Below are 13,731 nucleotides of genomic sequence, written 5' to 3'. Positions count from 1 at the left end.
GCTTCTGCTCTACCAAAGTCAGCAGTGCTGACTGTGGCACCTCACAGCAGGAGGCCCACATGGCTGGAGCATAGCCGAACTCAACCATGAGTTGATCCTTGAGGCAAGAGAAGAGATCTTCAACCAACAACGTGCCCAGACTATCACAGCACTCAACAAGGTGCGAGTTCTCTCCCCCCCTATAAAGTGGTATCCGACAATGCTCATTGGGAACCTCCCTCCTTTTTACAATGTCTGCACGTACCACACGTCTGACCATTCTCCACTACCGTTTGACATCATACTCAGACGACGACCAAAAACCTCACACCACGACCATCACGTGTCAAAATGGCGACCAACGCCCATCACCCATACTCATTATGTGCCATCATGCGCCTCCATAACTTCTTGATCACACATGGTCCTATCGCACATCATGTGCCTGTCACACATGACAACATGCTGCGTACTGCATGCCCACTACATATCACATCACATTACTGCACATAGGCGGCGGCTACAACAAACAACAACACTCATATACCGCAGAACAATCCCACACGCTCCTTCAGCGGCCAAAAGAGATCACTCTCTCTGATGGCCAACAGTAATGACCAGAGGAAGAAACCGCGCTCCTTTCGGGACCCAACCAATCAATCACTCACCCTACCCTGCTGCACAGTATGCCTCAGTCGCGCATCCCACTACATCGTCGAATGCAACGCCTCTCGTACTTGGGATAACCTCTTTGACACTTTCTCACAATGCATCCAGAAAGGACTATGGGCCAAAGATGGCCGCCAGCTCTGCACCGCATGGCAACGCGATGACAGCTGCTCGATCACCCAGCATAACAACGTACATATCTGCTCGGGCTGCGGCTCTACCGAGCATGGAGCCCAGCAATGTGCTAGAGCGCAGAAGGCTTAAACCCCTCACTCCCTACAACACGATTGCGTGGGAGAAAGCACTGTGGAGCGCCAACATGATTAATTGTTTCACTAAAGTCCCAGAAGGTCTTCGATCAGGTTTCATTCTAGACTTCCCTTTAATTACCCATGTACAAAGCCCTCTGAATAAGGTTTCCGTTAATGAGTACCACACCGAATTTAATACCATCATTCAGAAAGAACTCAGAAAAGAAAGATACATAGGCCCTTTTCATCCTACAGACCTCAAACACATCATAGGCCCTTTCCAATCCTCTCCCCTCTCTATAATACTAAAACCTGATAAACCGGGCAAATTCAGACTTGTACAAAACTTTTATTTTCCACACTCCCCCAACCCTGCGTACTGTTATGACTAACGTTCACCAAATGGTAAAGATCAGATCACAACCACTAGGACTCGGTCAGATGATGATGAGACAAGATAGGATTGAGTGTGAACGTCTAAGTCTACTACAAGTGTAGAAACGAAGAGGTCAAGTCTAAGGAGTACTTACGCTAACTAACCTACTTATATACATAACATTGAATAGGAGATATCTGAGTCTAAAAGAAATCAGCCAATGAGAATAAAGTCATACAATGCTGCAGATGACTAAGTATGACATCATGATATATAAGCGAATGAGTAAGACAGCAACTAAACAGAAACCCAGGCTCTGACCAATTCTTCTTTGGGAAGTGAGATTGTTCTAGCCCGTGGAGTAGGGGAGCCAATCAGGAGAAACCACGGGTGATATGTGAAGCGGTGAAGGTGTGACAGGAAGTGAAGTCACGTGACCTGTTCAGTAATTAGAAGTAGCCTGTAGGGAAACTGAGAAATGAAAAATGGTTCGTATTTGGAATTCGTGACATTACCCCCTTTCTAAGATGAGTGTCCTCACGAGTGTAAGATGGTCGAATATTTCTTTTTTGCCATTCGAGGAAATCAGGGGTTGTCAAAATTGAAGCAGAGATCCGCGCCGATTTTACCACATTGGGGTTTTCTGCATAAAAGTCGGCTACAATGAGCGGCGCGTTCTTCACATCTTCTTCTGACTGCCATGTTGCTTCTTCTACTGAATATCCTTTCCATTTTACTAAATACTGCAACTTGCGTCTGTATAGGCGGCTTTGCAATATTTGCTCTGCTTCATATTCTGGGACTTGGTCAACGATCTCTGGAGGCAGACATGTTAGAGGTGGGCAGTCGACTAGTTGAGAGGTTTGATGTGGGGTGAGTAGCGATACATGAAAAACTGGGTGGACTGTGATATTTAACGGGGAGTTTCAACTTGTAGTTTAGCTCGCCAGTCTTCTCTTTCGATTTCGAATGGTCTAAGACGGCGGTTGGACAACTTTTGGCTCGGACGGCATTGTTTGATGTTCGTCACGTCTAACCATACCTTGTCGCCTGGTTTGAACTCTGGTGCGTCTTTTACCTTATGATCATAAAAGTGCTTCATTCAATTGTTCGCTATTTCTAGCATCGCCTTTGTCTCTTCTTGTGCTTCCTTCATCTCGGCTAGTCTTTGATCGGCTTGGGGAATCATGTTGGAAGAGTTAGGGGAAATTGTGAATTTGGGGTTGTAGCCTGTAGACACATTTGAATGGGGAATATCCAGTGATTTTTACAGAATTGTTATGCAGTGAATTCAGCAATTGGAAGCCAAGAAACCCAATCATTCTGATGGTAGGATGTGAAAAGTCATAGGTACTGTTCAACCTCTTGATTGAGTCGTTCTGTTTGTCCATCAGTCTGTGGGTGATATGCTGTTGACATGGACCACTTGGTCCCTAGTCTTTTCGAGACTTCCTGCATGAATTTGGACACAAATTGTGTTCCCCGATCCGAGATCACCTTCTTCGGTGTCCCATGTAACTTCCATACATGATTGAGAAATAAGTCTGCGATTCCCTTAGAATCAACATCCTTGGTAGTCGGAGCAAGATGCATTTGCTTGGTGAAGCGGTCAACAACTACTAGAATACTGTCTTTTCCTTGGGAGATGGGTAGATCGACAATAAGGTCACAGCTAATAGTTTGCCATGGTCCTTCTGGAATTTCGTTTGGCTTCAAGAGTCCATGGGGCTTGGATGGTAGCACCTTTGATTGCTTACATTCGATCACATCCATCTATGTAGTCATTGACCCATTTCTGCATCTGGGGCCACCAGTAGTTCCGTGAGACAAGTTCAAGAGTTTTGGCACGTCCCATGTGTCCTGCTGCAGGCGAGTCGTGGAAGATCTCTAGCACTGAGTGACATATTTCCTTGTTGTTGGGAATGTAAACTAATCCTCTGAACAGAATGAGTCCATCCTCCAGTATTCCACTCTTCCAATCCTCTTCTCAACTGCACAGGGGCCTTCTTCAGAGTTTTGATAGCATTTTAGACTTCCGGATCTAAATTGGTACAGTTTCTGATACACTTTAACAGCGAATGTTCTCCTTCTATCAGAATCTGACCTCTTTTTGCGGCTTTAATGTGGAAAAACTCAGGTTTTAAAAGCACACGATCTGAATTGTCGTTTTCTACCCCCCCCTCTGTGGTCTAGCCTCCCGGACAGAGCATCAGCAGTGTCGTTAACCTTCCCCGGTTTGTGTTGCAGTGTAAAATTGTACTCTGCAAGGAACAAGGACCATCTCGCTTGTCTACAAGTTAACTTCTGACTTGTCATGAAGTATTTGAGGTTCTTGTGATCCATCCAAATCTCTACTGGGTGAGGTGTGCCCTGCACATAATGCCTCCACTCCTCCAATGCACGTATAATGGCTAAAAGTTCTTTGTCATGAATGTCGTAATTATGTTCTGCATCCTGCATTGATTTACTGAAAAAGGCCACTGGGTGCCATAGTCTGTCTTCTTCCAATTGAGAAAGTACACCACCAGTGGCATAGTCAGATGCATCGCTCTCTATCTTCTGTTTCTTATTTGCATCTGGCATGACTAGTATGGGTGCAGACATGAAATTGTCTTTGAGGGTTCTAAAAGCCTTCTCTTGCTTGTCTGTCCATTCCCATGGTACATTCTTCCTGATAAGCTCATTCATGGGTCTGGCAATTTTTGAGAAACCGAGAATGAATTGATGATAAAAGTTCGCAAATCCCATGAATCTTTGGATATCCTTGACACAGGTAGAAGTCGGCCATTCCTGAACTCCTTTAACCTTGACTGGATCCATAGAGATGTGTCCATCCTTGATGATCAAACCGAGAAACTCCACTTCTTTCTTTTCAAAGGAACACTTCTCCGGTTTGAGATAGAGATCATTGTCCTGTAGTCTCTGTAGTACCTCACGCACCACCTTCCAATGTTTCTCTACATCATCGTTGGTGAAGACCAAGATGTCGTCAATGTAGACTACAATGACCTTGCCTTTCTTTAGATCTTGGAAGATTTGGTCCATCATAGTTTGGAAGGTAGCTGGAGAGTTCATCATGCTGAAGTACATTATGACTGGTCTATGATGTCTGAAAGGAGTTTTGAAGGCAGCCTTCCACTGATCTCCTTCTTTCATTCTGATATTATTGTAACCCCATTGAACATCCATTTTCAAAAAGAGTTTTGCACCAGAGAGACGATCAATGAGATCTTGAGAACGAGGGAGAGGGTATGCATTTCGGATGGTTTTCTCATTCAACCTCCAATAGTCCATGACTGGTCTGAGCTTCCCGTCCTTCTTAGCAACAGAGAAAAAAGGAGCTGCTACTGGAGATTTGGAATCTCTCAGTCGTCCTAAATCATATTCCTGCTTCAACCACTTCTCACATGCTTTGTTTTCAACGGGTGACAGGGGATATGCCTTCACATTGGGAGGAAGATCATTAGGGTCCTTGAGATCTACTTTATGATCCCACTTCTTAGACTCAGGGAATCGAGTAGATTCTTCTTCAGAGAAGACCTTAAGGTAGTCATGGAGCCAGTCTGGCACCATTTCTTCTACGGGCTTCTTTTCCTTCTTCTTTTCCTCCTGTTGCGCTAACTCTGACGTGACAGAGCTTTTGTACCTGATCCACACATTTCGTGATGAATCTTCATCCTCAACTTCCTCCATCTCAGGCACATTCTTGGTAGCTCTGTGTCCAACAGTAGTAGCAAGGTCCGATTGTTCTTTATCCTCAAGCCTGACATATCCTCGCAATTCATGTGACAAAGGTGATGAGTTGAAGCCTGTCAATTGCCTCTGATGATGGATAGAGGTTTCCTTGATATCCTCATCTTCGTCATCTTCTGTCGGTATCAAATCGGGCAACACTGAAAGGATTGAAGAGTTCATGGCTCTTCACTTCTTCGCCTTGGTCTTTTTGTCCTTGACCTTGGCTTCTTGGCATTTAACCGGGCAACGGTCTAATGCCACTTTTCCCACATTCCAATTGATACTGGGGTTGTGGTATTGTAGCCAATCTATTCCAATGATGACATCATCGGTTCCTAGATCTGTGATCAGAAAGGCCACTTCTTCCTCATGATCCCCAATTGTGAGTTTTAAATCTGTGTAACTTGTAATTGGTCCGGCGGAATTGTCTGTTTCATCAATATTACGGATCGACATCGCTCACAACAATTGCTTGGTTTGGACTTGATTCTTTTTGACAAACTTTTCACTGATGAAAAGGTTTGTTGCTTCGCAGTCTACTAGAGCATTGATGGCTGCTTTCTTATGTTTTCCCTCCAACGTAACTGGCAAGTAGAAATGGTCTCATTTATTCCCAGAACAAACTTCTGATACTTCTGCAAACATAATTGCTGAGTCACCGAGAATGGAAAAATGATTCTTCTGATCTAAGTTTGCAGTCAACTTCGATCTCCCTAAAAACCCTTTTGTTCCTCTTTCTTCACTGGGTTGTACATGCTGGAGAGGCAGATCCTCTCGTTGATGATGCGGTTAATATCTTCCAGTGTGAGTGCTTTCACAGCTGGAACTTCTTCTCCTTTGATGGTGCAGACAGCTGGTCCTTTGCCCTTGTCAAGAGGCTTTCCCATGCAGTTACGAGCCATGTGCCCATCTTCTCCACAATGGTAACACTTGAAGTCGCGTCCCAGTTGTCCTTGAGGTCGGGGTCTACCTCCTGTCCTGGTTGCATCAATGTCCATGGCGTTTCCTCCCTGTGACGTGGTCTTGGGTGCTCCTGCTGGTGCGGGTGGTGCAGCAGCACCTTGCCAAGGTCGTCAGGGTGTGAAGCTCATCTTCCTTTTGTCGTCAAGCTCCTCCAAGTTCTGGCCGACTATGAGCGCCTCCCTGATCAATCCCTCCAGGGTATCTTTCCTGTTAGGGTGGATATGGGCCAAGGAGTTTTTAACTCGTTGGTCTAGTCCAAAGCGGAGTTTGCGCATCAACTTGTAGTTGGAGAAGTGACAGAAGGCAAGCTTCTGACGGAAGATGGAGATATATTCTCCGACTGTACGGTTGCCTTGTCGGAGAGCTTCCAATTCTCTTGCTGCTTTTTCCTCTTTATTGATGACGGTCCACATGACCTTCATCTCCTTCTTGATACTGTCATAGGACCTGGGATGGCCGCTGAGAGCCATGGGGGTAATGCTTTCCGCCCATTTTGCTGTGGTGCCCTGACAGAAAGAAACAAGGCAGGTACATTTCTGTTGCTCTGTTGCTCCAGGGTAACCTGTGAAGTAGATTTCGAGCTGAGTGAGGAAAGTGTCAACATCAATGGAGTTCTTCTCTCCTGTGAAGTCCATTGGTTTCGCCATTTTGAGATCAGAGCCTGAAGTCCCAGATGTAGAGCCTGGGATCTTCATTGTAGATGAGCTCTGCAAGGCCGTGATGGTGTTCTCTGCAATCACCAAGGAGTTCTCCAGGATTGTCACCCTGACCCTCAGGTCTGTGTTCTCATTGTTGGCTACTACCAATCCGTCGTTGAGGACATTGAGCTGCTCCTGCATGTGATCTATCAAGCGTCTGGTGTACTCCCTTTCTTCTGTGACGATGGCGTTGATTGCATCCGAAATGCTTCTGTGGGTGATGGTAGTCAACCCGGGACCGGAGATGCCTTGCGGTGCAGAAGGGCCTTCGATTGGGGTGGTGGATGATCCTACAGATGGGAATGGTGGGAGCCATCCTTGCGGCGCTGGAGAGTGAATTACACTTCTTGACGGAGTGGCTACTGGCGGTATCACTGCCGGAGCTGTTGTTACTTCCGTATCCTCTGAAGCGATGATCCCAGTTTCTCCTAGATTCTCGGACATGGAAGAAGGAGCAATGGGAATCCAGACAGGAAACATTGTTGTGTAATGCGAAAGCTCTAGCCTCGACTAGGTGGGATCTGTATGGCAGGGCAATGATGACAAAGGTGTGAATGCAACACGTGTAGCGGTTCGTCAACCTAAGTAGAACTCGAGAGGAGTTCGCGAAAGATGCAGTGAACTTTGGGTCTACTTTTAGCACCCTAGGTTCCTATCGTAAGGTATTTAGACTGTGAGAGGACAGTCGCAAGTGCCGTTCTGTTACGTAGAAAGCAGATATGTAGCGTACAGTTGGCAGGGTTTTGGGCCTAACTGCAGATGTGTGGAAACAGGACCTAAGTGTCACTGATCCTTATGAACTGGTGGCTCATAGTAAGACGAGGGCCTGGTTCACTTCTACTAAAGAGGTAACGTAAAGAGATTAATATAAACAAACACGTCAGGGAATGGTGATTGAATTAAACGTAATCCATGAGATAAATCCCAGCAGAATAGCACAGTGAAGTTTTATTGAGAACGGTGATGTCCAAGACAAAGTTCGAGTCAGAGTGGTAAGAAGACTTAACCTAATGTTATGACTAACATTCACCGAATGGTAAAGATCAGATCACAACCACTAGGACTCGGTCAGATGATGATGAGACAAGATAGGATTGAGCGTGAACGTCTAAGTCTACTACAAGTGTAGAAACGAAGAGGTCAAGTCTAAGGAGTACTTACACTAACTAACCTACTTATATACATAACATTGAATAGGAGATATCTGAGTCTAAAAGAAATCAGCCAATGAGAATAAAGTCATACAATGCTGCAGATGACTAAGTATGACATCATGATATATAAGCGAATGAGTAAGACAGCAACTAAACAGAAACCCAGGCTCTGACCAATTCTTCTTTGGGAAGTGAGATTGTTCTAGCCCGTGGAGTAGGGGAGCCAATCAGAGAAACCACGGGTGATATGTGAAGCGGTGAAGGTGTGACAGGAAGTGAAGTCACGTGACCTGTTCAGTAATTAGAAGTAGCCGTAGGGAAACCGAGAAATGAAAAATGGTTCATATTTGGAATTCGTGACACATTCCCTAATCCATCTATTACAGTGGCTCAAAAAACTGTCCACATGTTTGTGCTATTTTCACTATTTACATTATTGTATATGAATGAACAGGTAGACTGGGGATATGCCAGTGGGGTACTCTGTAGTACTCCTTTGGGGCATGAATTTGAGCCCTTGCCCGTGGGAATTTATGGTAATGTGGTGGCACTATAAGCCTTACAAAATGATGACTCATGTGGACAGTTTTTTGACCCTAGATTAAAATTATATAAATCATTAGTTATGACACCATAAAGTCATGCCACTATTAAATAAATTATGAAGTGGTGTCATTATGACATTATTAAACCTATCTCTAAGTATATAATGAAGTGTGTCCCATATATCATAGTCATAATCACCATGAAAACCATCTCCTCTGCTCAAAGGGATAATATCCTTTCTCTGTCTACTACTGGCCTCTCTACTCGTCAAATAGCCTCTAGAACTGGTTTATGTAAGTCTACTGTAGCTAACCTCATCAAAGAATGTCACCCAGACAAGGAAAACTCCAGTGGAGGTTGTCCATCCAAACTCACCTCTACTGATAGGAGGGTTATTATTTAACATATCACCACAGGAAAGGCTGATAATGCCGTCCAAGTCACTCATCATATCAATTCCATCATTCCTACTCCAGTTTCTTCACAAACAGTGAGGAATGTCCTCAAGGAAGCCAATCTTAGGGTCGTAACAAAGAAGAAAAAGCCTCTTCTTTCCATCACTCATAGGAAGAGAAGACTAGCCTTTGCCCTAGCTCATCAAAACTGGACTGTAGAGGACTGGAAGCAGGTCATATGGTCAGATGAGACTAAAATCAATAGAATTGGGTCAGATGGGAAGGTACATGTGTGGAAAAAGAAGGGGGGCCCTCTTACAGACAGAGAGATTAATGGAACTCTCAAGTTTGGAGGAGGTTCTTTAATGGTATGGGGATGTATGGTGTGGAACTTCTGGTGTGAGAATGCTTGCAGAAGTTGAGGGGAGGATGGATGCTGAGCAGTATATGGATATCCTCCATTATCAGCCTTTCCTGTGGTGATATGTTAAATAATAACCCTCCTATCAGTAGAGGTGAGTTTGGATGGACAACCTCCACTGGAGTTTTCCTTGTCTGGGTGACATTCTTTGATGAGGTTAGCTACAGTAGACTTACATAAACCAGTTCTAGAGGCTATTTGACGAGTAGAGAGGCCAGTAGTAGACAGAGAAAGGATATTATCCCTTTGAGCAGAGGAGATGGTTTTCATGGTGATTATGACTATGATATATGGGACACACTTCATTATATACTTAGAGATAGGTTTAATAATGTCATAATGACACCACTTCATAATTTATTTAATAGTGGCATGACTTTATGGTGTCATAACTAATGATTTATATAATTTTAATCTAGGGTCAAAAAACTGTCCACATGAGTCATCATTTTGTAAGGCTTATAGTGCCACCACATTACCATAAATTCCCACGGGCAAGGGCTCAAATTCATGCCCCAAAGGAGTACTACAGAGTACCCCACTGGCATATCCCCAGTCTACCTGTTCATTCATATACAATAATGTAAATAGTGAAAATAGCACAAACATGTGGACAGTTTTTTGAGCCACTGTAACTCTAATATCAATGCCAACCACTTCCCTACCACATGGGGTAAATTTTCGGTCATCTATTTACTAATATCAAGGCTCCCACCAGGCTCGGAAGTCACAACAAGAGACATCGCGGAAGCATATAGAACCATCCCACTACATCCTTCCCAATGGCCATCAGGAATAGTACAAATTTCTGACTTAGAAGTATGTGTAGACACTTGCATGGCTTTCGGAGCCACCCCCTCTGCAGGAGCATATGGACATGTAGCCGATGCAGGGGCGGAGATTATTAGGCACTGTGGGATGGGACCCCTAGATAAATGGGTAGATGATCACCTATTTGTCTGCATACAGAAGGAATTCCTCACCGACTACAACAAACAACGTGCTCGATGGCATAAAGACCTAGCGGCAAGGGGAATGCACCAGTCAGGTAGCTGAATCTGGTTTGGAGGACACATGTTCAATGACGGATCGATTGAAGAGATCAACAAAGACTGTACCTGGCCCCTCAAGGACCTGTCAGAGCAATCACCTAGATCGAACCACAACAAACAGTTCGGATACTGCCTAGTGGACGTAGACAAACTATCAGAGGAACTAGGAATCGTCTGGGAGAAAGGAAAAGACCAACCATTTGCGTCCTCGACCATATGCATTGGATTCATCTGGGACGTAAGAGATCGCACCGTCTCTTTAAGCCCACTTCATGTGCTCCAAGATGTACAAGAGCTGTATGGAAAACTGCTGCATGCCAGTGAGGTAGCCAAACATGGATGCACTTACCTCATGTCCCTAGAAAACATGCTGAAACTGTGCAGCAAACAGCCATTTCTCCCGCACCGCCCAAGCAAGGACACCGGAGAGGACCTCGAGTGGTGGTCGAACCTGCTACAAAACGGTGGAGCATCTTGACTGATTTATCCCCCCACCCCATATTCAAACCCTCAAGTGTTCTCGGACGCTAGCTCCAGCATAGGAATCACGATCGTCATTGGACACTGCTGGAGAGCATGGAGACTTGTACCAGGCTGGCAAACTCATAATGGTCAATGTGACATCGGATGGGCAGAGGCCATCGGCTTTGAGCTCCTCATCCGTACCCTTGCCACTCTCCCTATTCTGGGCAACCTACTCACAGTCTACGGAGACAACATCGGCGTGGTTGAAGGATGGTGGAAAGGGAGGAGCCGCAACGGAGAGGTCAATGCAGTATTCAGACGGATACATGAGTTCATCAAACATGTACCTCGGCATTTCGCAATCCACACTAGCTATGTCACCAGTGAACAGAACCCAGCAGATGGACCTTCAAGAGGTATCTACCCCCCTCATGAACTTCTACTCCCTTCAATCAATATTCCCCCCACCATTCGCCATTTCATTGTCAATGTCACTGAACCCCCCACCACTGTTGAACTCAAACTCTTGCACAACAGGCACTACCCCCCTCCAGCCACTAAAGTCGTTAACAGAGCCCTCCTCCAGCAGCAAGCTGCAGAATGAGCACAGGCACTCCGAGAAGGAGAAGACCTCATCCTTCTCGATACCTTGTGCAATGCCGAGCAATGAAGGGAGATCCAAGTTCAAAACCACACTCCCCAGCAGCACCACCGCAACGATCACCGCAACCCCGCAGCAGTACAAACCCAACCTCACACCCATCCCATCACCACTCCATCCACACTGCTTAGCTCAAGACCAGTTATGCCTCTGGCTACCGCCAGGGGAGAGCGCCCACAAAGTAGTTACCATCAGTAACTCCCATGAAGCGACCATCTCCGACGAACAACTCAACAGAATCCTAGAAGTCATGGGTCTATCATGGGCACCCACCACGAAAGACACCTACAGAACAGGACTGTTAGTATTCCAAGTATACTGCGACTCACACCTAATTCCAGAAGAACAACGCTGCCCGATCTCACCCAATCTGCTTCTGGCATTCCTATCTAGCTGCACCGGCTCATACTCAGGTTCCACCCTAGAAAATTATGCTGCAGGGCTCAGAGCATGGCATTTGCTTCATGGCCAGCCTTGGCTTGTGCAGACCAACGAGCTCAAGGCCATCCTAACCGGCGCAACAGCACTCACTCCCCCATCCTCCAAACGAGCCAAGCACACACCATTTACCCCTGCAATACTCATCAGCATCCGCGAACAACTAGACCTAAACAACCCACGAGATGCGGCCGTTTTTGTGTGCATCATGACGACATTCTATTCTGTAGCGCGCCTAGGCGAATTCACCATTCCAGCTATGAAAGACTTCAACCCAGTAAAACATGTCACCCACAGGAACATCTCAGAAGGACAAGACCGAAACGCCCTTCCAGTCACAATGTTTCATCTGCCAAGCACAAAGTCATCTCCCACCAAAGGAGAAGATGCATATTGGTCGGCTCAAGAGGGTCTCTCAGACCCTAAAGCCGCATTCGAGAACCATCTCTGTGTCAATCCGGCAGAAAGCTCAGTGCACCTGTTCGCATGGAAACACCAGAAAGGTTTACGCCCACTCTCAAAAATAGAACTAACCAAATGACTCGCAACAATCTCGTCAATCGCAGATATACCCAATTTGAAGGGCCACAGCATTCGCATAGGCAGGACTCTAGAATATCTCCTCTGCGGAGTACCGTTTGAAGTAGTAAAAACAATGGGGCGCTGGTTGAGCAAAGCATTCACAATATATCTGTGACAACACACGCTAATTTTAGCACCTTACATCCAAGCAACTCCAGTGCTTGAGCCATTCACCCACTACACAATGCCCCCAGTGTGTTAGAGAATGGTACAAGTGAGCACACCTCCTTCATTCACAGGTTACAAGCTTTGCTGTGCGCATCGCTGCACTCCTAGTACCTCGGGATTCACAGCTCACCTTTTCACCCAGGTTTGGGATAGTGTTTCGGGCCTGGAAAACCCTGTGGGTTTTCACCCAAAACTTTCATATACTTTGCTCATGTACCCTGCCCAATCACTCTTGCTAATAACTACTCGCAATACAGGATGAGCCCGAGTTGAACTCAGACTCCTGAGACGAATCAACACAGTCATCATCATCAGGAGGATCGTCCTCGTCGTCCAAATCACCAGATAATTCATCATCAGACTTGGATAATGAACCCCCTAAGCGAAAGAAGCGATCCTCTAAGAAACGAAGCCACTTGAAGAAGTGTAAGTCTAAGAAAGTCTCAGATAGGAGAAGGGTCACCTTGAAACCAATCCTGCCTGCAGAATACGACAGCGCGGTTGACTCCTGCACATTCCATCAGTTCATCACTGAAGGAACTGCTTATGTGGAAGATGGGAATGTCCCCCGTGAGCGCCAAGTCTTCATCCTATCTCACTTTCTGAGAGGAAAGGCGCATGACTTCTATGCAAGGCAGGTGTCAGACCAACCTGCTGAGTGGAGGTTAAAGGAATTCTTTACCGAGCTATTCAACTACTGCTTCCCACTGGATTATCGCACCCGACAGCATAAGAAGTTATACTGCTGCTTCCAAGGCGACAAGAGAGTATGAGGATCGCTTCTTGGACTAGTACCAAGTGGCACCCCGACTAGGACCCCGAAAACCAGCCACCAACATCGACTTCAACAGCGCCAAGGACACCCTACAGTGGCCTAGATGCCATCAAAACACCCCCAACCCGCCTAACCCCCTCACCATCAAGCAATGCCTGGAGAAAGGAGAAGTGTCAGCGCAGGATCAAGGCCACCCGGATCCCACACCACCTCCCCAACCTACAGCCTCAATACCCGCAGAACCACGAGATCTGCACTTTCTCAAAAAGATATTGATGCAATATCCAGTATTGTGAAGGATCCAGAAAGTGGAAAGCAATACCTTATTTCAAAATTAATTTGCAATGTTGGTCAACCGTTTACGCTGACACACTTAATTTCAGTTCTATTTCAAATCACGCAA

The 13,731-nt window shown here is 45.8% G+C and overlaps 1 protein-coding gene across 1 annotated transcript; it reads left to right on the top strand.

The window, feature by feature from the left end:
* Window positions 1-579: 579 nt before the first annotated feature.
* On the top strand, window positions 580-912 carry EDB91DRAFT_1055922 (uncharacterized protein; the record flags this gene model as incomplete). The annotated part of the gene is made up of 1 exon (XM_041313966.1): window positions 580-912. The coding sequence occupies one exon, from the start codon at window positions 580-582 to the stop codon at window positions 910-912; it is 333 nt and encodes a 110-aa protein (XP_041175367.1).
* Between the last annotated feature and the right edge of the window lie 12,819 nt (window positions 913-13,731).

Source organism: Suillus paluster (genome assembly GCF_016628075.1).
Source record: "Suillus paluster strain FC165 chromosome Unknown EDB91scaffold_41, whole genome shotgun sequence".
Taxonomy (NCBI): Eukaryota; Fungi; Basidiomycota; class Agaricomycetes; order Boletales; family Suillaceae; genus Suillus; species Suillus paluster.
The sequence above is the reverse complement of the archived record's forward strand: the minus strand, read 5'-3'. Positions and strand labels throughout refer to the sequence as shown.